This window comes from Gadus macrocephalus, chromosome 23 (genome assembly GCF_031168955.1).
Source record: "Gadus macrocephalus chromosome 23, ASM3116895v1".
NCBI classification, from domain to species: domain Eukaryota; kingdom Metazoa; phylum Chordata; class Actinopteri; order Gadiformes; family Gadidae; genus Gadus; species Gadus macrocephalus.
Window position 1 is genome coordinate 15,261,859 of NC_082404.1, and position 22,016 is coordinate 15,283,874.

Sequence of the window (22,016 nt, forward strand, 5' to 3'; positions counted from 1 at the left end):
TATATAGTTCCACTCCGGGCTGTTCTAATCAACCTCACCATGTTTCCTCTCTGGCGGTCTACTGCTGGTGAGACAGAAGCTGGGGTCACAAGGCCGATCTTTCAGAAATGTGCATAGACATATTATTGTTCTCTTTCGTGCGTATGACGATGACGAGGTGGACGAGAGCCGCTCTCCTCTTCAGACCGTCCGAGTGCCTGAGCCGGGGGTTAAACGCGTCCGAGGCGCTGTTGTTTCAACCGCCCTCTTTCTCCCCCTGAAGAATCCGAGTTAGGGAGCGCCTGGCCCGCGACGGGGGCCGCCAGAGGAGCCCCGAACCGGGACCCGCGCCTGAACCCCTGCAGGCCTACCGGAGGCCCACCCGAGGCCCCCCGACCCAGTCCTCCAGTCAGCACCCCACAGAGCCGGCGGCCCGCCACCAGGCCCCGAGCTCCGGTCAGCACCCCGCAGACCCCCCGCCCCGCCCCCAGACCCGGGCCTGTGGCCCCACCTACCTGTCCGTGGCCGTGGCCCCGGGCCCCCAGGACCCACAGCCCCAGCTCCCCAGCGGAGCGGAGGAGGGCGGGACGGAGGCGCAGACGTCCGGGCTCCTGAACAGCAGGAAGGCCGTGCTGCCGTCGGAGGTCCGCCGCCGGGAGAGGAGCACGGAGGACCCCCGGAGAGGCTGGGCGGACCGGGAGCCCCATCGGTCCCCCAGGGCCCGGAGCCTGGGCCTGGCCTTGGGGGCGGAGGAGGCCCCCGGGGGAACCAGAGGACCGGGCCCCAGGGGGAGGACCGGACCCGGGCGGGAGGACGCAGGGGAGGGTCTCACCGGACCCCCAGAGCAGGGCTCCCACCACCACCACCACCACCCTCCTCCTCCCGCCGACGACGTCAGACCGAGGGCGGAGGAACAGCACGGCCTCAGAGGCCCCGCCCCCGCTCCCGAGCAGACCAGGGCGGGGCACGCCGCCGCCGCCGCCGCACCGGAGCGGTCCGGCGGCCAGCAGAGCCGGCGCCCCCAGACCCTGGGGTCTCGAGACGCCCCGGACCCCGAGGGGCACCGGAGCAGCCGCGGGGGGATCAGTAACGGAGGGAGCCACGAGGACGCCCAGATGTCTGTGGCCCAGCTCAGGCACTCCTACCTGGACAGCACCTCCACCACCACCCCCGCCGCCGCCAACACCCAGAGGCCCGAGCTGTAGGTGGTCCCGCAGAGAGTCACCATGGCTTCACCGTCCTGCCTCATCGCATGCTGCCTCCCATGCCTGCTGCCTCACTGCCTCCAACGGCCTCAATGCCTCACATCGCCTGCTGCCTCACTGCCTCACTACCTCACATTGCCTGCTGCCTCACATGGCCTCTTGAGTACCTGCTGCCTCACTGCCTCAATGCCTCACATCGCCTGCTGCCTCACGTTGCCTAACATGGCCTCACAGGGCCTGCTGCCGCCCATCGCCTGCTGATGAATGACTAACAGAGAACTTACCCTTGGGTGATGTGAACATGAATCTGTTGCACGGCCTGAACGTAGCATCACTGCTTGATCGTTGTTCACTCGGGAGTAAAGCTTGTACCGTTCGTTTGCGCTGCTGTGTGTTGCCCGGTTCATAGATCGGGACTGGTACTAACCGGCGTGTCCTCTATCAACTAACCAGCACTCTAGTGTTCCACGTTCACACGCTTGATTTGAAAGCCAAAGAGCATGGGGTGTGTCCGCAACCATGAGCCTGGGGTGTGTCCGTGTGTCCGTGTGTCCGCAACCATGAGCCTGGGGTGTGTCCGTGTGTCCAAACCATGTCATAATCGTGCCTCTGTTTCCGTCTTGAAATCACTTCCGTCCTCCATCGCACCTCCCACCTGGATCTCTCCTCTCCTCACCTCTCTTCTCTGTTTCCCCTGATGCCTTCGCTTGGCTCCTCTGCCCTCTTGTGGGTGTGGTCCCGTCCCCCGTCCCCCGTCCCCCCCAGGGAGGTGCTGCCTGGCCCAGGGGCCCCCTGGAGAGGGGAAAGGGGGCGCAGGCCTAGGCAGTACGTGGATCCCGGGGAGAGTAGGAAGACCTCGGAGAGGTTTAAGACCCAGCCCATCACCTCTGCTGAGCACCACGAGACCTCTAGGTGAGGGGGACCCCAGTAGCATGGCCCGTGTGGGGTCCTGATGGACCACGAGGTTGGGTGGACCCCAGTAGCATGGCTTGTGTGGAGCACTGGTAGACCACTAGGGGGTCGGACTAGACCAATAGTAGGGGGGAGGTCTTCAGCAGCATGTCATGTGATGGAAAACCAGTAGAAGGTCCTGCATGTCAGAAGAAGTCCTGACTCAACCTCAGGGGTTTGGTTCAGTGATTTGAGCAGATCTATAATCGAATCGGGACGATCCTTGACCCGACTACTCACACTATACTATAATTGACTAATGAACCTGCGCAATGTGTAGCATCCAGCCAATACAAGTAGATAGCTGATACAATGGGTCTTCTGAAGGGCCTCATGCACATGCTAACCATCGCCTTGAGCAGGTGTGCTAACCTCAACGCCCGTTACATCAGTTCCCTACTGTATAGCCCCCACAGTCCAGAGTCCAGGCCCGGCCTGACTTATTGGTGCTGTTTCATGTGACCAAAGCGGAGTAGCATGACTCGGCCATTGTTGTTGATTGGCCCTGAGTAAGGATCGGACCCTGCAGTGCAGTAGGCTCCTCTAATGCCGCGTAATTCCCCGGCTAAGTCTCGCTCTGATACACTCTGTCATTTAATTTCCTATGTATTTTTCCTTCCTACTTACACCCCGTCGTTGCATAAGCTACATAACTGCTCTGGGAAACGCTCATTTCCCAATCCTTCTCCAGACCACGTACCCTTGTTCTCCGACTGTTAAACGCTAACGTTAATAACGTTGGCGCTAACGAACCTCTCTGTTTTGTCCTTCCCGTCTGAAGGTCCTGTGTCATCTCTGATCTGAGCAGCGCTGAGGGTAAGTAGCTCTCCAAACGAGTTGCGTTGTGTTCTTGTGTAATAGACCAGGTTAGCATGGTAGAAGATGATGCTAGCACTGAGGCCTTCGTTCTGTGTTCCTCTACATGCTCTGTAGAGCTCTCGGGCTCCAAGGGTCGCTTAGTTCTAAAACGTGTTTGCTGTATTATTCAGACAGTGGTTCACTGGTTTATGAAGGCCTTTTAGAAGGACATTCAAAGCAATGGAAATGCTTTGTGTTGATCTTGAGTTCCAAACTGTTTTTGCTCGCGTCACATGGCTATTGGCTAAACAGCTCTCAGGTTAACCTCATCTCAGTAAAAGCTAATGACAGCCGATTCACTCGAGCAGTGAGTCCTCATTCTCTGTGAATTGGGTCCACATGTCGGGCAGGGTCTGTAATCACGGGTAGAATGCGTTCCATCTTAAGTCTCAATATATGCAAGGTTTCCAGAGAGTTTATTTTAGATTATTTACAACATGTATAAAGCACAACAGACCACACGGCAAAAGAGTAGTCCTGATATCAATCAACACATCTGCAATTTCAAATAGCTCTGGAATTTACAATGTATTTAATCACGGTGCTCTCAGTGACTCTAAATCAGGGGTGTCAAACTCATTTTAGCTCAGGGGCCACATGGAGGATAATCTATTCCCAAGTGGGCCGGACCGGTAAAAATATGGCATAATTATGTAAAATTAAACATGCTGTGAGCACACCAAACACAGGTTTCCCATTTACTTCCGTGAATAAAAAGGACGATGACCATTTTTCTTGGAAAACTCTGCACTCTGTGTCCACTTTTCGTCTTTTTGACAGAGACATTTTGGGGCAATGAGAGTGCCAAAGCGCAAAATGTTGAAAGTGTAAGGCAGAACGACAAGGTAGCTCCGGGCTAGCTGCACTACCTGTTTATACTTGCTCCCTGCTCAGCCCCGGTATAAAGTTTGCTTGCTTAACATAATTGCTATTGCGACTTCTAGTGGACACATTCAGAAGTTTCCTTCATTGAAAAATAGCAGATCATTTTACGTTACATTCCAAAGTGACTTCCAGTTACACACAATTGTCCAGTAGTTCAATGTACAATAAATTAATCAGTGCCAGTCAATGCAATCCACATAATGATTTTTGTTTATAAAAAAAAAAAAAAAAAAAAATTATAATTTTTTATTTATTTTTTACAATACTGTACTTCACAAAATCATCTCGCGGGCCGGATTAAACCCGTTCGCGGGCCTGATCCGGCCCGTGGGCCGTACGTTTGACACCCCTGCTCTAAATGCACTGTAAAAGCTGTAAAATCCAACCCAATTCCTAAGATATATTAGACATGCAAATATGCACTTAATTTGGTTTGTGGCTACGAGAGTTGATGCGACTGCAGCTGAAGTACAATTTTGCATCCTGCACTAAATCAGAGACGGGTCAAAATGCGTTACGCTGTCATTCCATCACATAGCATCTCCAGTGAGGTCTGTTACATTACACACATGACCGCTGCTTTAGTGTAACGTGCCAGGTTTGAATTGTTTTTCAACTTCCTCTTCCTCTCCTTCCCCTCTCGTCTCCTCTCCTTCTCCTCTCCTTCTCCTCTCGTCTCCTCTCCTTCCCCTCTCGTCGCCTCTCCTTCCCCTCTCGTCGCCTCTCCTTCCCCTCTCGTCACCTTCCCTTCCTCCTCCTCTCCTTCCCCTTCCTCCTCCTCTCCTTCCCCTCTCGTCGCCTCCCCTTCCTCCTCCTCTCCTTCCCCTTCCTCCTCCTCTCCTTCCCCTTCCTCCTCCTCTCCTTCCCCTCTCATCTCCACTCCTTTCCCTCTCGTCTCGTCTCCTCTCCTTCCCCTTCCTCCTCCTCTCCTTCCCCTTCCTCCTCCTCTCCTTCCCCTCTCATCTCCTCTCCTTCCCCTTCCTCCTCCTCTCCTTCCCCTCTCTTCTCCTCTCCTTCCCCTCTCGTCTCCTCTCCTTCCCCTCTCGTCTCCTCTCCTTCCTCCTCCTCTCCTTCCCCTTCCTCCTCCTCTCCTTCCCCTTCCTCCTCCTCTCCTTCCCCTCTCGTCTCCTCTCCTTTCCCTCTCGTCGCCTCTCCTTCCCCTCTCGTCTCGTCTCCTCCATCCCGTCTCCTCCCTCAGCTGACGAGCAGACTCTGGACGAGAGAGCCAAGCTGAGTGTAGCGGCCAAGCGGTCTCTCTTTAGGGTAAGGTCTCTCTCTCTCTCTCTCTCTCTCTCTCTCTCTCTCTCTCTCTCTCTTTCTCTCTCTTTTTTGGGTGAGATATCTCTCACCGGTCCTGTTCTGAGTGACATGTGACTTAAAACAGGCCTAAACCCTCAACCCTGATTACAGACACACACGGTACAATTATTCTGTTTTATTTTATTTTATTTACTTACATTTGCAGACATATGTAAGTAAATTCGCTTTATTTAAATCCATCGTACATAACACGCCAGCTGAAACCTTGGCACAGACAGGGCAGCCATCGCTGTGCAGTGAGACATTTGTTTTCGCTCCTTTCTATGCAAATTATCAGCTGAGTGTCACTCCTGTAGACGAGCTCTCTGTCAGACTCCACCCTCGCCTCCACCCTCGATAACCACTCATGCAAATCCTGAAACTCCAAACATAGCTCTCTGGACCGCACCACACTCCCTGGTCCCGGACGCTCCCAGGCTCCTCTTGTTTTCCCGCTCTGTGGTCGGTCCGTCATGCTCCTCCGTGTGTTCCCTGGGCCCGGCCTGCAGGAGCTGGAGCGGCGAGCAGACCCCGGGGGGGCCAAGCCCCGGCCCCGCAACGCGGCGGTGGAGCGGAGGCTGAGGAGGGGACAGGACCGCTCCAGGACCCAGCCCGTCACCACCGAGGAGGTGGTCATCGCCGCCACGTAGGTCCTCGCTCACTCACTCACTCACTCACTCACTCACTCACTCACTCACTCACTCACTCACTCACTCACTCACTCACTCACTCAGCCACTACCTCACCTACTCACTACCTCCTCACTCACTCACCCAGAAGCTCTAGTGAAACATTCAAAGTGCTTCGTCTCTACACGTGAAGTCTTTGTCTGTGGGTAACAAACGGATGTTCAATGCCCTCTTCTGAGTTTCCGGCGAGTAAACTTGAATATAATGTGAGGGAAACACAATTCCATATATCTTCTATAAGAGAGGAACCTTTCCAACATGGCTTCCGTTTAACCTTCCCCTCCCAGCCCTGTTTCTGACCCGAGCCTTCCTGCCTCCTAGCGTCTCTGCTCCAAATCCCCCGCTCACCTCCACCTCCATCGTTCTCTCCCCCCCCCCCCCCCCCCCCCCCTGCCCGCCCCCCCCCTGTCCTGTAGTTCCCCCCCTCCTGCTGAGTCCCAGTCTGCCCTCGTGCGCAGTGCGGCGGCGGTGGCGGCGCGCGTCCCCAGCACCACGCTAGTCTACAGCGTTCTGCCCCCCCCCCGCAGGTAGCCAGCCGCGGAGCACGGGCGACCGACCAACGCTGGGTCGTAGCCTGGAGACCAGCCTGTGTTTGGGCGTCTTTAACGCCTTCTAACAGGAGACTAATGCATCGTGAGCTGTTAGAGAGGCGTCTGCTGTCTTGTTCACGGTGTGCTCTGTGTTGTTGATCTTTGGCGCCCTCTTCTGGGATGTAAAGGTTACTACACGACGTGGAGGCGCTAGTGTGAGTCATGTGGGCCTTGCATTGCACGTCTTCGTTAGATTCTCCTTCTGGGAGCTGTGACATCGCCCCCTCACTCATGCACATTGTTGTTCTATTATATATGATGTTATATTTAAAGGTGACACATTATACCACCAGGTGTGAGTGTGATTAGCCGTAACAAGCACTTCAACACGGCCACTTGTGATGTCAGAAGAGGCAGAATTTCAAAACAGCTAGCTTGTAGCGGCTAATCACACTCACACATGGAGGCATTATACCTCACCTTTAAGAATGCAGACCCACACTTCTGTGGGCGTGGCTCTGTGTAGCATGTGACCCACAGCCACGCCCACTCTGCTGTAGGCCCCTGCATGCCAACTACAGCCATGCCCACAGCAGAGTGGGCGTGGCTCTGTATAGCATGTGACCCACTGCCACGCCCACTCTGTTGTGGGCGTGGTTGAGTGTAGCCACGCCCACAACAGAATGGGTTGTGTGTAGCATGTGACCCACAGCCACGACCACTCTGCCTTGGCTGAGTGTAGCCACGCCCACAGCAGAGTGGGCATAGCATGTGACCCACAGCCACGCCCATTCTTCTGTGGGCGTGGCTGAGTGTAGCCACGCCCACAGCAGAGTGGGCTGTGCGTCGCATGCCCCCCCGGCCCAGTCGGCCTCCCTCTCTCCGTGCTCACCGCCTGTCCCTCCGCTCCTCGTCTCCCCGCTCCGGTCCGGGTCTTCCCTGCAGCCTGCAGGCCTCGTCCCAGCAGAGCTCCGCCGTGCGGGAGGCCCGGCTGGCCCAGGACGCGCAGGAGGCCCGGCTGGCCCAGGACGCGCAGGAGGCCCGCGCCTCCCAGCAGCACCAGCAGGGGGCGACGTCCACCCAGGAGCCCCACACCCAGGACCCCAGGGGCCCCGGGCCCGCCCAGAGCCAAGGGCCGGAGGAGCCGGACCTGTGCAGCCTCAGCCTGGCGGAGAAGATGGCGCTGTTCAACCGGCTGGCCCAGCCGCCCCCCCGGGTGGTCCGCGCCAAGGGGGACTCCCGCCAGCGCCGTGGAAACGCCCGCTACCAGACCCAGCCAATCACACTGGGCGATATGGAGCAGGTGGGCGGGGCTTCACTATCGTCCTATACGATGCTCCATCACTGTTATATATTGTGTGTATATTTATTATTATCAATTATTTTTAGGGCTGTGAAACTAAGCATTGGTTAGTGAACCCGCCGATAGATCGCACTTTTAAAATTATATTTTTAATCCACTCCAATTGAAGTTAAATGACATTATCAAATGGAATGACCCGCTATCATTCATACCAGATGTACTGAATAAGCAAATACTAGACAAGGTGATCCTGAGTGAGTTTTATTGACTCACTCAGTGTGAGTTGACTATGAAACTTAAGGAACACCACAGATTTGGGAATTGTAAACAGGCAGTTAATTAGTAAATTGTAAACCAACAGTTACTAAAAGTGTTGTTAAATTCAAATAAGTAGCGCCACAGATTTGGAAATTGTACTGCAATCACTTACTGCAATGTAATCAGGCAGTACCTTACTGCAAGTGTAATTTAAAGTAAAGTAAGTGGAATTAAAAACAAAAATGATTTCTGATATGAATGTTGACATTCAGTCGGCAGAACCTTTTCCTTTCGTTTCATGCCAACCCCTCAACTACAAAGCCCCTGTCTCGGACCAGCCCTGAAACGTCTTCTAATGTCCGCCAGTCGCCTCAGCCTCAGGTCCTCAGTGTCCTCGTCCTAGAGAAGTCTTAAAGGTGTCAGCGTGTGTGTTTTTGTACCCCAGGACCTCTCAGACCTGAGCTCCGACGGGCTAACGCGCTCTGACTCCTCCCACAGCCCCATAGAGGGCTTCCACGTAAGGCCCCGGGGCCCGAGGCCCCCACTGCTGGGCTGGGCCCCTCAGAGTCCGGGCTGGCTGTCTTGAGATGTGTTTTTCTGTCGCGCTTCTGTTCTGCCCTGTGGTCTGGCTTCATGTCCGTTAAAGTGTGATGACACCGTGTTGTGGCTCATCCGTGCACGAACGAAGGCTGACTCTACCGTCCCGTCCTGTCCTGTCTTCTGGCTTCTTGTCCGTCGGTGTGATGTTACAGTTAGAGTGATGTCATTGTTGCTGTGACGGCACCGTGGGTGTGGAAGTCGTCGGGTTGCGGCTCATTTGAGATGAAGGGGCCAATGGCTGACTTGACCGTTTTTTTGATTGCCCGCATTGCCGCTGAGAAGTCTGGCGTACGTGTGGCCCCTGGGTGAGATGGAGGGTGGAGGGGCCCCTGGGTGAGATAGAGGGGCCCCTGGCTGAGATGGAGGCTGGAGGGGCCCCTGGCTGAGATGGAGGCTGGAGGGGCCCCTGGCTGAGATGGAGGGGCCCCTGGCTGAGATGGAGGCTGGAGGGGCCCCTGGTGGAGATGGCGGGGCCCCTGGTGGAGATGGCGGGGCCCCTGGTGGAGATGGCGGGGCCCCTGGTGGAGATGGAGGGGCCCCTGGTGGAGATGGCGGGGCCCCTGGCTGAGATGGAGGCTGGAGGGGCCCCTGGCTGAGATGGAGGCTGGAGGGGCCCCTGGCGGTATTTCAGCACGGCTAGATGAGTGAAAGGATCGTGTGTTTGGAGGCAGAAGCAGAACGAGTCAATTACCTCCTCAGCCCCGGTGGTCAAGCTCTGAGAAGCGGCCAGTTGTCAGCGGCTCATTTCACTCCCTCCTTTAGGTTCCTCAATCGGGATCCAGACAGCAGCAAGAGAGACGGACCAACATGTTTGATTTGCTAGGAGTGCATTTTATTCTGTAGTGGACAATAAATATTGAATCTTTTTAAATATTTGCCCCATACACTTTGAAGACTCTAACTGTTCCCCTCAGTTGTAGAGGATTTAAAGGACGTAAATGCGTCTATAAAATGGTAACCATGGCGTTTTACATAAAGAACTCTTTGATTTACCTGACTCACCTTGTAAAGGTCAAGGGCTGGAGTGATGTGGCGGTATCAGGTCTCAGCTCTGGACTTGGGTCTGGATTTGGGGTTTTGAATGGTTTTGCATGTGGATGGCCGGCCCCAGCACTGTCTCTCTTGGGGATTAGAGGGGCGTGGCATGGCTTTGTGTTCGCTGAGCTGCTTGCCGTAGACAGACGGCCCTTTGATGCACAGGAAATGAGTCACTCCGCCACTGATAACTCAGCTGGATTCTCATGTGTGTGTGTGTGTGTGTGTGTGTGTGTGTGTGTGTGTGTGTGTGTGTGTGTGTGTGTGTGTGTGTGTGTGTGTGTGTGTGTGTGTGTGTGTGTGTGTGTGTGTGTGTGTGTGTGTGTGTGTGTGTGTGTGTGTGTCTGTTTCTACACAATATCTCCTGCACTGATCTTTTTCTTTCTTTATATTTCTCTGCCTCTCAGTCTCTCGCTCTCTCATCTCTCTCTCGTTCTCTCTCTCTCTCTCTCTCTCTCTCATCTCTCTCTCTCATCTATATCTCTCATCTCTCTCTCGTTCTCGGCCTCTCTCATCTCTCTCTCGTTCTCTCTCTCTCATTCTCTCTCTCTCATCCCTCTCTCTCTCTTTCATCCCTCTCGTTCTCTCTCTCTCTCTCGTTCTCCCTCTCTCTCTCGTTCTCTCTTTCGTTCTCTCTCTCTCTCTCATCGTTCTCTCTCTCTCGTTCTCTCGTTCTCTCTCTCTCTCTCATATCCCTCTCTCATCTCTCTCTCTCTCTCTCCCCAACCTCCAGCTCCACAATGCCCCTGGTACGAGGGCTGGCCCCCACTCTTCTAAATCAACCCAGTCCGTAACCCTGAGGACCGGGGGCACGGTCTCCACGGACCACGCCGGGGACCTCCAGCTCGCTGCTGCCCCCTCCCAGAGGACGTCCCGGGCCCCCGTGTCCCAGGGGGAGGAGGGCGTGGCCGCTAGGGAGGGGAAGAGGAAGCTGCCGTCCCCTGAGGCAGCGCCCCGACAGTCTGGCCTCCCCCAGCCCCCCAGGGAGAGGAGGAGCAGAGAGAGGGAGGAGGAGGAGGAGGAGGAGCAGAGACAGAGGAGGAGCAGAGAGAGGGAGGAGGAGGAGGAGGAGGAGAGGAGGAGCAGAGAGAGGGAAGAGGAGGAGGAGCAGAGGCAGAGGAGGAGCAGAGAGAGGGAGGAGGAGAGGGAGAGGAGGAGCAGAGAGAGGGAGGAGGAGAGGGAGAGGAGGAGCAGAGAGAGGGAGGAGGAGGAGGAGCAGAGGCAGCTCTCCAGGGAGGAAGAGGAGCAGAGGAGGAGCAGAGAGAGGGAGGAGGAGGAGGAGGAGCAGAGGCAGCTCTCCAGGGAGGAAGAGGAGCAGAGGAGGAGCAGAGAGAGGGAGGAGGAGGAGGAGCAGAGGCAGCTCTCTAGGGAGAGGAGGAGCAGAGAGAGGGAGGAGGCAGACGATGAGGAGGAGGAGGAGCAGCTGGCCAGGGGGAAGGGGAGGGGGCAGGGAGCGCGGCTGGGCTCAGAGAGCCAGGAGCTCCAGAGGAGGGAGGAGCACGCCGTCGCGCTGAAGGAGCCGCTGGAACTACACTTCCCAGAATCCCACAGGAGCTGGTCTGTCGGAGAAGGTAAGGCTTTGTTCACGGACATGATGCTGCTGCTGCTGCTTATCTGGTTTCATTCACCCATCAGGGATAGGGCATCGCTGAACGTAGAGACGCGCATTCTAAGAGGTCACGATACTAGTGTCACCCTAATATCCTCCATATGTCACCCAGTTCCACTCATTTACTGGACTTTTATTTTACTTTTGTGTCGCATTGATCCCTGGAACAGATGAATGTGGCAGAGGAATGTACTCTGAGATGGTCGTGATGACGAGTATGTAGTCCAGTTAACCAGCCCTAACTAGTGATGGGGACACCAGAGAGAGCAACAGATAGTCGATTGAGATGGAGTCGGGGCAAACCGTTCAGTGGTTCCTTGCGGCAGCCTCACATCCCCTACGGAGCTCTTGTTTGCTTGCTTTGTGTTCAACTGTACGATCCCTCGTGGTCCTATGCACTCATAATCTCTAAAGCTATCACAATATTGCCTGTGGCTGAGCTGTTACAGTTATGAATGTTCGGTAGAGACAATATCAATACGGGAAATCCGCTCATCGCAGTTGATTTGACTTTAAAACTTGGACTTGTTTTCTCTGAATACCACATTTCCTGTGTTGTCTGTGACAATGTCATGACGTCCTGGTTGTGGTCGCTCGCTCGCTCAGTCTCAGTTTCTCTCTGATCTGTCTCTGTCTCCTCTGTTTATCTCACTTTTGTCTCGGTCTATTTTTCTCTCTCTCTCTCTCTCTCTCTCTGGTCTCTGGTCTGTCTCTATCTGGTCTCTGGTTTCTGTCTCTCTCTCTTCTGTCTCTCTTTCTCTCTCTCTCTCTCCATCTCTCTGTCTCTCAGTCTCTCTATTGCTCAGTCTGTCTCTCTTTCTGTCTCTCTTTCTCTCCCCGTCTCTCTGTCGTTGCCGTAGCGACTGGGTCCTAGCTGTGCGTGTCATGGCCGTAGCTTCTACCCACACGCACACGGCAGCGAGGGTGGAAAACAAACACGTGGGTGTGATGCATCAGAGCAGAGAGGCGCGCCTCCTCCCTGCCTCCCACTGACCCCAGCGCTGCGAGGGGACAGCTTGTGGGCGGGGGGGGGGGGGGGGGGGTTATTGATGGAGGGAGGGTCCTAGCAGCAGCTCTCTGGTTACCGTTGCTCAGACGACCAGTGTGGGGTGAGAGAGAGAGAGAGAGAGAGAGTGAGAGAGAGCGCGAAGGCTTCGTGAGGCAGTGGGACGGTACGACGGGGCGGTGGTGAGGTGCGACGCTGGCTGCTTTCCCACGCTACTCTGCTCCGACACACTGCTGAGTTTGCAGCGTGTGTGTGTGCGTGTGTGTTTGTGTGTGTTTGTGTGAGTATGAAAAAAACGCATGACAACAGTTTTGTGGCTTGTCGATTGACTGGCTGGTGGACTCTGCTGCCTGGATGGGTTATTGATTCATCTTTCTCTCCCTCTCTCGGTCTCCCTCCCTTTCTCTCTCTCTCTCTCCCTGGTGCTCGTCTCTCTCTCTGTCTCTGTCCATGTCTCTGTCTCTCTCTCTCTCTCTCTCTCTCTCCGTGGTGCTCCTCTCTCTGTCTCTGTCTCTGTCTCTGTCTCTCTCTGTCTCTGTCTCTGTCTCTCCGTGGTGCTCCTCTCTCTCTCTGTCTCTCTCTGTGGTGCTCCTCTCTCTCTCTGTCTCTCTCTGTGGTGCTCCTCTCTCTCTGTCTCTCTCTCTCTCTCTCTCTGTGGTGCTCCTCTCTCTCTCTCTGTCTCTCTGTCTCTCTCTCTGTGGTGCCCCTCTCTCTGCAGAGCCCCCAGAGTCTTCCAGACCAGACCCCCGGTCTGCTCAGCGCCCCCCGGGGGGGGACCTCGCCATGGACCTGGGCGGAGTCACCTACCAGTTCGACGAGCCTGACCTGGTGACCGACCGCACCAGGAAGCTGACCGCCAGACAGATGTCAATCAAGGACCGGTGAGCCCCCCCCGAACCCCCCCCCACCGTGTGTGTGTGTGTGTGTGTGTGTGTGTGTGTGTGCGTCAAAGCTCTTCTAAAGTGCAGTTCTTAAAGACGTGCTCACAGTGATCGAGCTCAACTTTTATGGCGAGCACTTGATTCAAAATGTTTGTGTTTGGATCGGGAAATGCGATGGAAACGCACGAGCCATCGACGCGGACTGCTATTGATTAGGTGTCCGGTTCCAGAGCTCGTTATGCAGTCGGAACACTAGCCTGCTGAAGCTAGCTCTTCCTGTTCGCTGGGTGCATGTGTAATATTCAGCACAGTGTTCAGGACATGGATTTACTATGACGCCAGCCTTTTTAAAAATCATTTTTTGAATTATTTTAATGCATCGATGGTTGAGGCCTGAGATTTGATTTGACATCAAAAGGACTGAAAACATAACTGCTGTTATGTCAAGCCATCCATGTTATTGATTTAATAATACAACATAATGGGATTACGTGTGTGTGTGTGTGTGTGTGTGTGTGTGTGTGTGTGTGTGTGTGTGTGTGTGTGTGTGTGTGTGTGTGTGTGTGTGTGTGTGTGTGTGTGTGTGTGTGTGTGTGTGTGTGTGTGTGTGTGTGTGTGTGTGTGTGTTGAGTAAATATGATTCAGTTATTTTAGGACCCTTCTTGATGTAATTGAGAGCAGGATCATGGGAAGATAGAGGCAGTGTTTCTACCGAGCACGTATCGTCAGACAGTGGGTGTGCATGATTCATAGAGGGAAACTTTCACATGGTGGGCAGTTAACACAAAGGTGTGGGGGAGTGACCATCGTTGAGAGTTTAGGATTGGCCATGGCAGGAAAGACCAAGTCCATGTGCAATACACTATGGGTGAGGTGGACCTGTCTGCAAGGCTGCCACGCAGTTCAATGAATCCACACATCAGAGGAAGTCTGTGGATTGGCCTGTGTCAGACTGCATGGCTCCAGTGGCAACGCAAAAGCAAACTATTTGATGCCCTTTCAGTTAGACAGAGGAAGGGAGATGGCTGAAGACAAGAATGTATACAAATGTATTTTCAATTGACTACTATCAATGTTAACAAGGTTTATATCATTTGTATATCATTTTAAATTATCATTATGATTAATTTTCCCACGATAGTGTGTTTCCCGTTCTGCTGTGACCGCACTATCCCACTGGGCTGTGAGGAAGACTGTACGCTGGTGTCAAGATAGATGAAGCTTCTCTTCCACTCAGTGCTACCTCCTTACTTTGCATCCTCCCATCGGCTGGTCTGAGGTCTGCCGCTGGGAGGCTAGAGGTCACTGCAAACACACCAACCTCTCTTCCCGTTGCTCTTTGCCTCTGTGCAAAAGCCCGTTTGTTCCCACTGAATACCTTTACATCTCAATCATTTTGGGATAGTTTATGCATCGGATGACATTCTTCAGATTTTGACCTACCCCATGCTTACAATGGCTCTGTTTGTCATGCCAGACTTTGTGCACTAACCGTGTATATTTACCCACCTATCGCACACTGTTGGACAATAATACATCTAGAGTCCCGAGGGACAGTGACTGGCACCTCAGACGGACATCATTGGTCGTCCAGCGGCGATGTGCACAAAGTATTAATAGGTCAACAGGCTGCAGCTGTGATTGGTTAACTGGGTACTGCAGGGTAGATGTGGTGCGTCCATCAGTAACCCTGCTCCAGGTTCTTATTAGACTTATTTAGGAAGGCAATAACTAGTTGATTAAGCAATGAGTCAGTCGACAGAAAATGGATAAAATCTGGTTATTGGTTTAAGTTCTTCATCAAGTACAATTCTTTGCTGCTTAATGTGCCAGTTCGATTCAAATATTTGCTCCATGGATCTTCATAAAAGGAATAGATTATTATTTCATTTTTTTCTAGGGTAATTGTCAGATAAAGAACATCTACCACATCAGTTTAAATTATTGTGTAACTTTTGATGTTATTTATATGAACATAAAAAAGTTTAGACCGAATGATTCCAAAAACCACAGTTAGTTTCAGTCCTCAACTTGGGACCGCTATAGGTTGGTTCTCATGGAATCTAGTCTTTCCCACCAGCGCCACCTCGATCTTGAATTCACCTTAAACCTAACGTCCACCATTTTGTTTTTCCGCGTCTCCAGCCTGGCGCTGCTGAAGAAGAGCGGCGAGGAGGACTGGAGGAACCGCATCAACAGGAAGCAGGAAGCCGGCGTGACGACGGCGGCGGCGGTGATGGCGGACACCAGCGCCCCCCTGTGGGAGACGGAGCGGAACCTCCGGAAGGTAAACCCTGTGACCTCTGACCTCTCACCTCTGGAGGTCACCGCCCCGCTCCTCAGAGGCTCCGTGCGGTTATGCGTTAAGGAGGTCTGGGGGGAGGAGAAGACGGTGTTCTGCAGCCGGTGTCGGGTCGGTAGGTCTTGCAGTGTGACGGGGGCCTCGGAGGGGCCCGGTGAAGGGGTAGACCAGGCCGTCACGTCCCCAGGCTAATGGGGCGGGACGGGGCTCGGGAGGTAGAGACGGTTGGCTGGGAACCGGAAGGCAGCTGGTTAAAAACCCCGGCTCCTCCTTGCTTGAGTGTCGAGGAGTTTGCAGCGACGAGCTGGCTGTTGCCTTGCGTGGTTGACACCGCCGTCGGTGTGTGAAGGTGTGCATGAATGGGTGAGTGTTTGAAGTGCACGCGTAACGGTAAACACATTAACGTTTGTTAGAGGTCTTGAATCTGAGCGCATACGTGTTGGCTGGCTCTTTCCTTCTCCTTTCTGTTCTGTCACATTAACATGTTTATCGTGGTGTTGAATGTTGTTCTAACGATGTAATTATACATGTAATGCATGCGTATACTAGCTCACTAATAACTGTTAATGAATGCTTAGTTCATCAGCAACTGCCTTGCAATAAATTTCCTGCTGTACATATTTCACTTTTTTTTTGTAATAATTGTGTAATTAAGAATCATCTGTCTGTCATATAATTTTAACCTTGTTTGTTTGACGTCATTTTTTTTATGTTTCCATGCTTTCTGTTTTCACCTCTGTCTTCTTATTCATAATAAACGTTCCTCCTCTGCATGGCTGATCTCTTCTTTCATCGCTGTACTTTCTTACGGAGGCTAATTCCCACTCGGCTACCTAAGCAGTGAGGTCTACAGTGGTTTGCTGTGATGTAGAGCAGCCAGGGGCATCGTTAGACTTCAGAAAGTGGCTTATTGCTTTTATAAACGGTTACTGAAACGGTTTACAATAGACTACCTGTAAGATTTCACAAAATAAACTCATTCTGTTAGTTTATTTCTCTTCACAGACTTAAATATTTAATCTGTAGAAAAAAGTGGGTTTTGTTGAATCGGTTGGTCACTTTTAAGGGCACCGGTGGAGGTCAGCTAGGGGTCAGCTAGGGGTCAAGGGGAAGTGGCTCTCTGTGGTTCTCTCGGGTGAGGCCCCTGAACGCCGATTGGACCGACACGGGGTTGGTTGAGGCCTGAGGTGTTCCAGTCTTTATCCCAGCTGATCACATGCTGGCCTCGTTCCACTTTAACCGCCGCTAATCCGTTAAGGAGCTGCGACTGGACCGTGGACATTCCCGTCTGGTTCCGTCTTGTTGTGATTCTGGCTGTGACCTTGTTTGTTGGGGGGGAGGGACATTTCCTCCCCCCACTCAACACCTTCCCCCCCCCCCCCCCCTGTCCCTCTCCCCTCCCCCCCTCCCCCCCTCGTCTGTAGGAAGGCGAGGCAGCCATGGTGATTGATGGGTGTGATGTGTCAGAAGAGCTCTGGGTAAGGCCGATGCACGCGGCCCCCCGTGTACACCCGCGTGCACACCCACGTGCACACCCACGTGCACAACCACACGCACGCCAACACCTGCTCCAGGCTTAGACTCAGCCCTGGAAAATACTTACCGTAACTGTTTCAGCAGGGCCACGTCATGGTTGGCTGCAGACTGATCTATCTAACTAAATACAACTAACACTCATGCACGTTCTCTCACTCACTCACTCACTCACTCACTCACTCACTCACTCACTCACCCATCTCTCCATCACTGAACGGTGTGTTTGAAGATATTCCCTCCCGCACTCCCAGAGGCGTTGTGTTTTGAAGGTGGGGTCTGGTGTTTCGTTGCATGGACCTGGTTCGGTTTGTGGGCCGGCGTTGGTGTTGCGGTGCGCTGAGATCAAGGTGTATCTATAAAGTAGAGCTGCTGTAATGAGAGCCTTCATTAAAACAACAGGAAATGGTTTGAAACGACGCTGGGGTACGTTGTTTGCATCGGGGACTGCGTGGTGAAATGTTTTCATTGATTCAAAGTTGAGGTCATGAAACGATGGAGGTCTGATTTTAGAACTTTGAGAGTGTAAGACAATTCTCAAAACAAAAGTATTTTCAAGTATAATTATTTACAATTTCAAACACAAATTATATTAACTAAAAAAATCATGGACAATATGGACATCTTCTCATTTTCCTTCCATCAGCCTAGTTTGGAGAAAGAGCTTCAGAGTCATTAGTTACTACTGGGATTCTGTCCTCCTTTCGAGATTCATGGTGTTTGTGTGTGTATGTGTGTGTTTTTGTCGTGTGTGTGCGCGTCATGTGCATGCTCTCCTCTTCTTCCCCATCACCTGCGCCCGTCTCTCGGTAGGAGCCCACCTTCTCCTCCACGGTCTCGCTTGCTTCTGAGCTCCCGCTCTACACCTACCCCCCCAGCGAGGCCAGCAGCCAGGTAGGAACCCTCCTCACGGCCCCCTGCTGTCTGCTTCACGCTGTCTGTCCGCCTACTGTCTGTCTGCTGCATGCTCTGCCTCCTGCTCCATGGGCTGAGATGCATCTCATAACCCACCACCTCGGCCCTATGTGGTCAGTGCCATCAGAGACTGTAGGGTGAAGATGTCATGCGCATGCCTGTAGGAAGCAAAGGATAGGAAGCTAGGAAGTAGGACAAGTATTGGACAGTACCCATTCTGCTCTTCTCACACGCAAGCGTTTTAAAATGGAAAAGACTCGATTTCTGTCTGTTCTTTCTAGCACTTTGTGATGTGATACAGAGCTAGGAGTAAAGTCATTTATTTATAGGCTGCTTCTTTTAAACATTGCTCATCTCGTACGTGTCGCCGCTTACCTAACCCGTGAGCAAACCATCCTCCCCCGCAACACTCCCACCACATCCTGTCCGTCGGTCCCACACCTGACGCACAGTCCAGGCTATTCTAAAGTTCTGTAGTAAGAGACATTCAGATCCCAGCCTGCCAAAGCGCTCTGTGTTGAACAACACGCTGTCTGTGCGCTGAGCTCAAGCTTCGCTTCTGCAGCGTGCAGACCCCCGCTGTGATCTGGGGGGTGCATGGTGCACCCGCAGCTTCCTGCCCCCCCCCCCCCCCCCCCCCCCCGGGACGTTCCTCATCCTCCATCTCACTGCTCCTCTTTCTTCCCTGGGTTCTGCTGCCTCTCCGACCCTCCTGTCATTTCACCGGTTGTTGTGAAGGCCTCTAGATCCCTGCTGTTGGACGAGAGACATCCCTGGAGGAGGAAGGTGACCACGACCCCCCCCCCCCCCCCCCCCCACTACCCACCTCCCCCCCACAGTGTTCCACAACTGTACACTAGCCGGTTCTGGTCCCAGTTCACAGATCTGTTCACATCCCAGTTCACAACTCTGTTCACGGCCCAGTTCACTTCCCAGTTCACGTCCCAGTTCATGGCCCAGTTCACGGCCCAGTCCAGTTCATGTCCCAGTTTGGGGGGCTCTCCCCCCTTGTGTGTCCAACGTTGGGGTCATCCCTTCTTTTCTTGGGTGTTCTTCTCTCAATCACTGGTACCTGGTCGGTTTGAGCAGCTCGGTATGCGGTACCTTTTTTAGTTATCAATCTCTCTCTCCTCCCTCCCTCTCTCTCTCTCTCTCCCTCCCCCTTTCTCTCCGTCCTCTCTCCCTCCCTCCCTCCCTCCCTCCCTCCCTCCCTCCCTCCCTCCCTCCCCCTTTCTCTCCTTCCACTCTCCCTCCCTCCCTCCCCCTTTCTCTCCTCCCTCCCTCCCTCCCCCTTTCTCTCCTTCCTCTCTCCCTCCTTCACTCACTCCCCCCTCCCTCTCTCTACTCTCTCTCTCTCCTCCATCTCCTCCCCTCTCTCCCCCCCCTCTCTCCCCCCTCCTCCTTTCCCACCCCCCTCCCCCCAGAGGATGGAGGAGGGCGACCCTGAGGCCAAGCTCTCCATCCAGGAGAGGAAGAGGCTGATGGAGGCACGGGAGGAGGCCTGGAAGACCACCGGCCGGGGGGCCGCCAACGACTCCACGCAGTTCACCGTGGCCGCCCGCATGGTCAAGAAAGGTAACCCCCCCCCCCCCCCCAGTGATTATCACCAGAATGCGTCATGAAATCGCCACGAAACCTTGAAGCTCAACTAAGTAACCGTTCTGCTGCAGCTGTTGGCCAATCCTAAACTCTCCCCGTGGTCACTCCCCCTCACCTTTGTGTTAGCTGACCACCCTGTGAAAGTTTCCCGCTATGAATCATGTACACCCACGTGTCTGAAGATACGGGCTTTGTAGGAACACTGCCTGATCCTACCCTCAATAACATCAAATACGTCAAGAAGGGTCCTAAAATAACTGAATCATAGTAACTCATAACACACACACACACACAATCACACGCACACATGTGAAACAGGACACCCCCAATCCAATTAAGTAGATATTGCGTTTGTACTGTTGACATTTAATGTGGACAAAATGTCCTTATTACTGAAACGGTAAAATCAATTTATTTTTGCATAGAAAAATACAGGGGGCCACCCCGCACTTCTTCTGTCCCATGATTCTCACCTGAATGTGTCGTAACGTCGTAATGAAACCTTAAAGCTGTGCCATGTTATCTTTCTACTGCAGCTATTTACTCCATATTAAAAATATTTAAACTGCAAAGTTTCTCAAGATTAGAATGTGCCCATCCGTTTCTCTCTCTATCAATCACTTTCTGCTGGTCACCCCCCCATTGTGGAAAATCTCACCTAGTTCCACCTCTAGCCACTAGGGGGTGCTAAGTGGAAAACGTATATATTGCAGGTTTAACTTTTCCTCCGACCTATGTGGGGAAATGTGGTTTGCTTACTTTTTGGAGCCAAACGGAAGTGTGGGGGGCCGAACCAGCAGCCGTGAGGCCCCCCCACTAGGCAGAATATGACCCCGAACATGTGGGCACATCCTGTTAGGGCCAACAGAGGGGGTAAGGGTTACTGGGAGGGCTACTGGGAGGCTGACTGGGCGTGTTTGGTACAGCGTTGTCTTTTTTTCCAGCGGTAACGGGAAGCTGGCCGCTTGCGTTCAGCCAGATCATATCTGGTAATAGGTGACACTGTTTTTAACCGTGATTGTGACCCTACTCAATCAGTTGAGTGTCTGCGTAGATACCGCTGTTTACAATAACAAACAGCGGGGCCGTTTGTTATTATGCTCGAATCGTCCCATAACATCTAGGGTGTTGCACCCCGTTAAGCACCTGATTGCAGGGATGTTCTGAATTGACCCCCTCTATTATAGAAAGTCTGTAGTTTCATGCTAGGCTGCCTTTACAACGATGTCTGCATGCGTACGCAGATGCAGACATCGTTGTAAAGAAAAAAGCTGGACTGTGTGTTGCAAAGATTATTCTCACACAAAACACCTACAGAGTGACACAGCCGTGTTGGGATGTTGATGCATATTGAACATGATGATAATCTGTTTTATCCGTGGTCTGGTCTCCCTCCCCCCTGCGGTGGTGTTCTGCAGGGCTGGCCTCCCCCACGACCCTCCACTCCTCCCCCCCGGCCAAACCCAAGAGCAGCGCCCTGGCCATCTCCAAACCCCAGGAGGGTGGGTTGCTGTCTTCCTCTCTCTTTGTCTCTCTCTCTCTCGCTCTCGCTCTCGCTCTCGCTCGCTCTCTCTCTCTCTCTCTCTGGCTCGCTCTCGTTGCTCTCTGTCTCATTCACTGTCTCTCTCTCTCTCTTACTGTCTCTCTCTCTCTGTCACACACACAGACAGACACTGTCACACTGATAGAGAGGAGTCTAGTGTAAGCAAACATAAAAATAGGTTGATTGTCTACAAGTATTGTGTGCTTTTTGCATTTAGAAGCCTCATCTGTCCTAAACGCAATATCTCTGAAGGAAATTGCAACGACAATTGTTGACAGTTAATGCGGACAAAGTAAAATATGTTGTCTTTGCTTTTTTTTTCTTCGAAAGACGGAGGAGAGATTTCCGCCCCTGAAGGTGTAGTTTAATTGATTCTTGGTGTTATTTTTTTACCACCACCATCGTCATCGTCACCCTCAATACGATGTCATCATCATCGTCAACACAACGTCATCGTAATCAATACGACGTGATCATACTCAATACGAAGTCATCGTAAGCTTGTTGCTGAGCTGGTCGTTCTGTCTTGCTCCCAATGCCTGATGGAATCAAACAGAGATGATGTTCAGTTCATTCCTCTCGTACAGAAGAGCACGATGACATCATGTTGAGCGTGATCACCACAGCTTTTTGTTCCATGCTTGTGGTCGTTCTGGCCTGATACACGTTTGTTCACATTCGTTCTCAAAGTGAAAAAAACAAAAAACTTTTTGTCATCAATGCCAAAAGTCCTGTTTTCTTCCCGTTTTCCTTGTTGAGCTGAACTGTGAACTGGGCTGTGTGTCTCCACAGAGATCAAGGCCCTGGCAGATATGGACTTTGAATCAGACGGGAAGCTGGATAAACTGGAGTCTTTCCTTGGCAAGATCAACAGCAAAGGTCAGTCCAGCTCTGCAACAAACTTTGTGGGTCATTCAGGGGTCCGGTCTATGTGGTCTTAGTTTTGGGGGGTTTTGTGTACAGGGTCCGGTCTATGTGGTCTTAGTGTTGGGGGGGTTCTGTGTACAGGGGCCGGTCTATGTGGTCTTAGTGTTGG

At 52.9% G+C, this 22,016-nt stretch overlaps 1 protein-coding gene across 12 annotated transcripts in view; it reads left to right on the forward strand.

Moving 5' to 3' along the window:
• svila (supervillin a) overlaps window positions 1-22,016 on the forward strand; it is a 62,517-nt gene that overhangs the window by 23,596 nt on the left and 16,905 nt on the right. For 4 of the 12 annotated variants that reach the window (XM_060044581.1, XM_060044589.1, XM_060044582.1 and 1 more), the window contains exons 7-22: window positions 263-1,180; window positions 1,950-2,096; window positions 2,917-2,951; window positions 5,077-5,141; window positions 5,687-5,823; window positions 7,342-7,699; window positions 8,403-8,474; window positions 10,326-11,163; window positions 12,926-13,088; window positions 15,234-15,375; window positions 16,815-16,868; window positions 17,737-17,817; window positions 18,577-18,624; window positions 19,263-19,413; window positions 20,856-20,939; window positions 21,773-21,859. In XM_060044581.1, the coding sequence (XP_059900564.1) occupies window positions 263-1,180; window positions 1,950-2,096; window positions 2,917-2,951; window positions 5,077-5,141; window positions 5,687-5,823; window positions 7,342-7,699; window positions 8,403-8,474; window positions 10,326-11,163; window positions 12,926-13,088; window positions 15,234-15,375; window positions 16,815-16,868; window positions 17,737-17,817; window positions 18,577-18,624; window positions 19,263-19,413; window positions 20,856-20,939; window positions 21,773-21,859 (3,380 nt within the window). The remainder of the gene's footprint in view (window positions 1-262; window positions 1,181-1,949; window positions 2,097-2,916; window positions 2,952-5,076; window positions 5,142-5,686; window positions 5,824-7,341; window positions 7,700-8,402; window positions 8,475-10,325; window positions 11,164-12,925; window positions 13,089-15,233; window positions 15,376-16,814; window positions 16,869-17,736; window positions 17,818-18,576; window positions 18,625-19,262; window positions 19,414-20,855; window positions 20,940-21,772; window positions 21,860-22,016) is intronic. The other 8 variants (XM_060044583.1, XM_060044580.1, XM_060044584.1 and 5 more) reach the window with 8 other exon arrangements.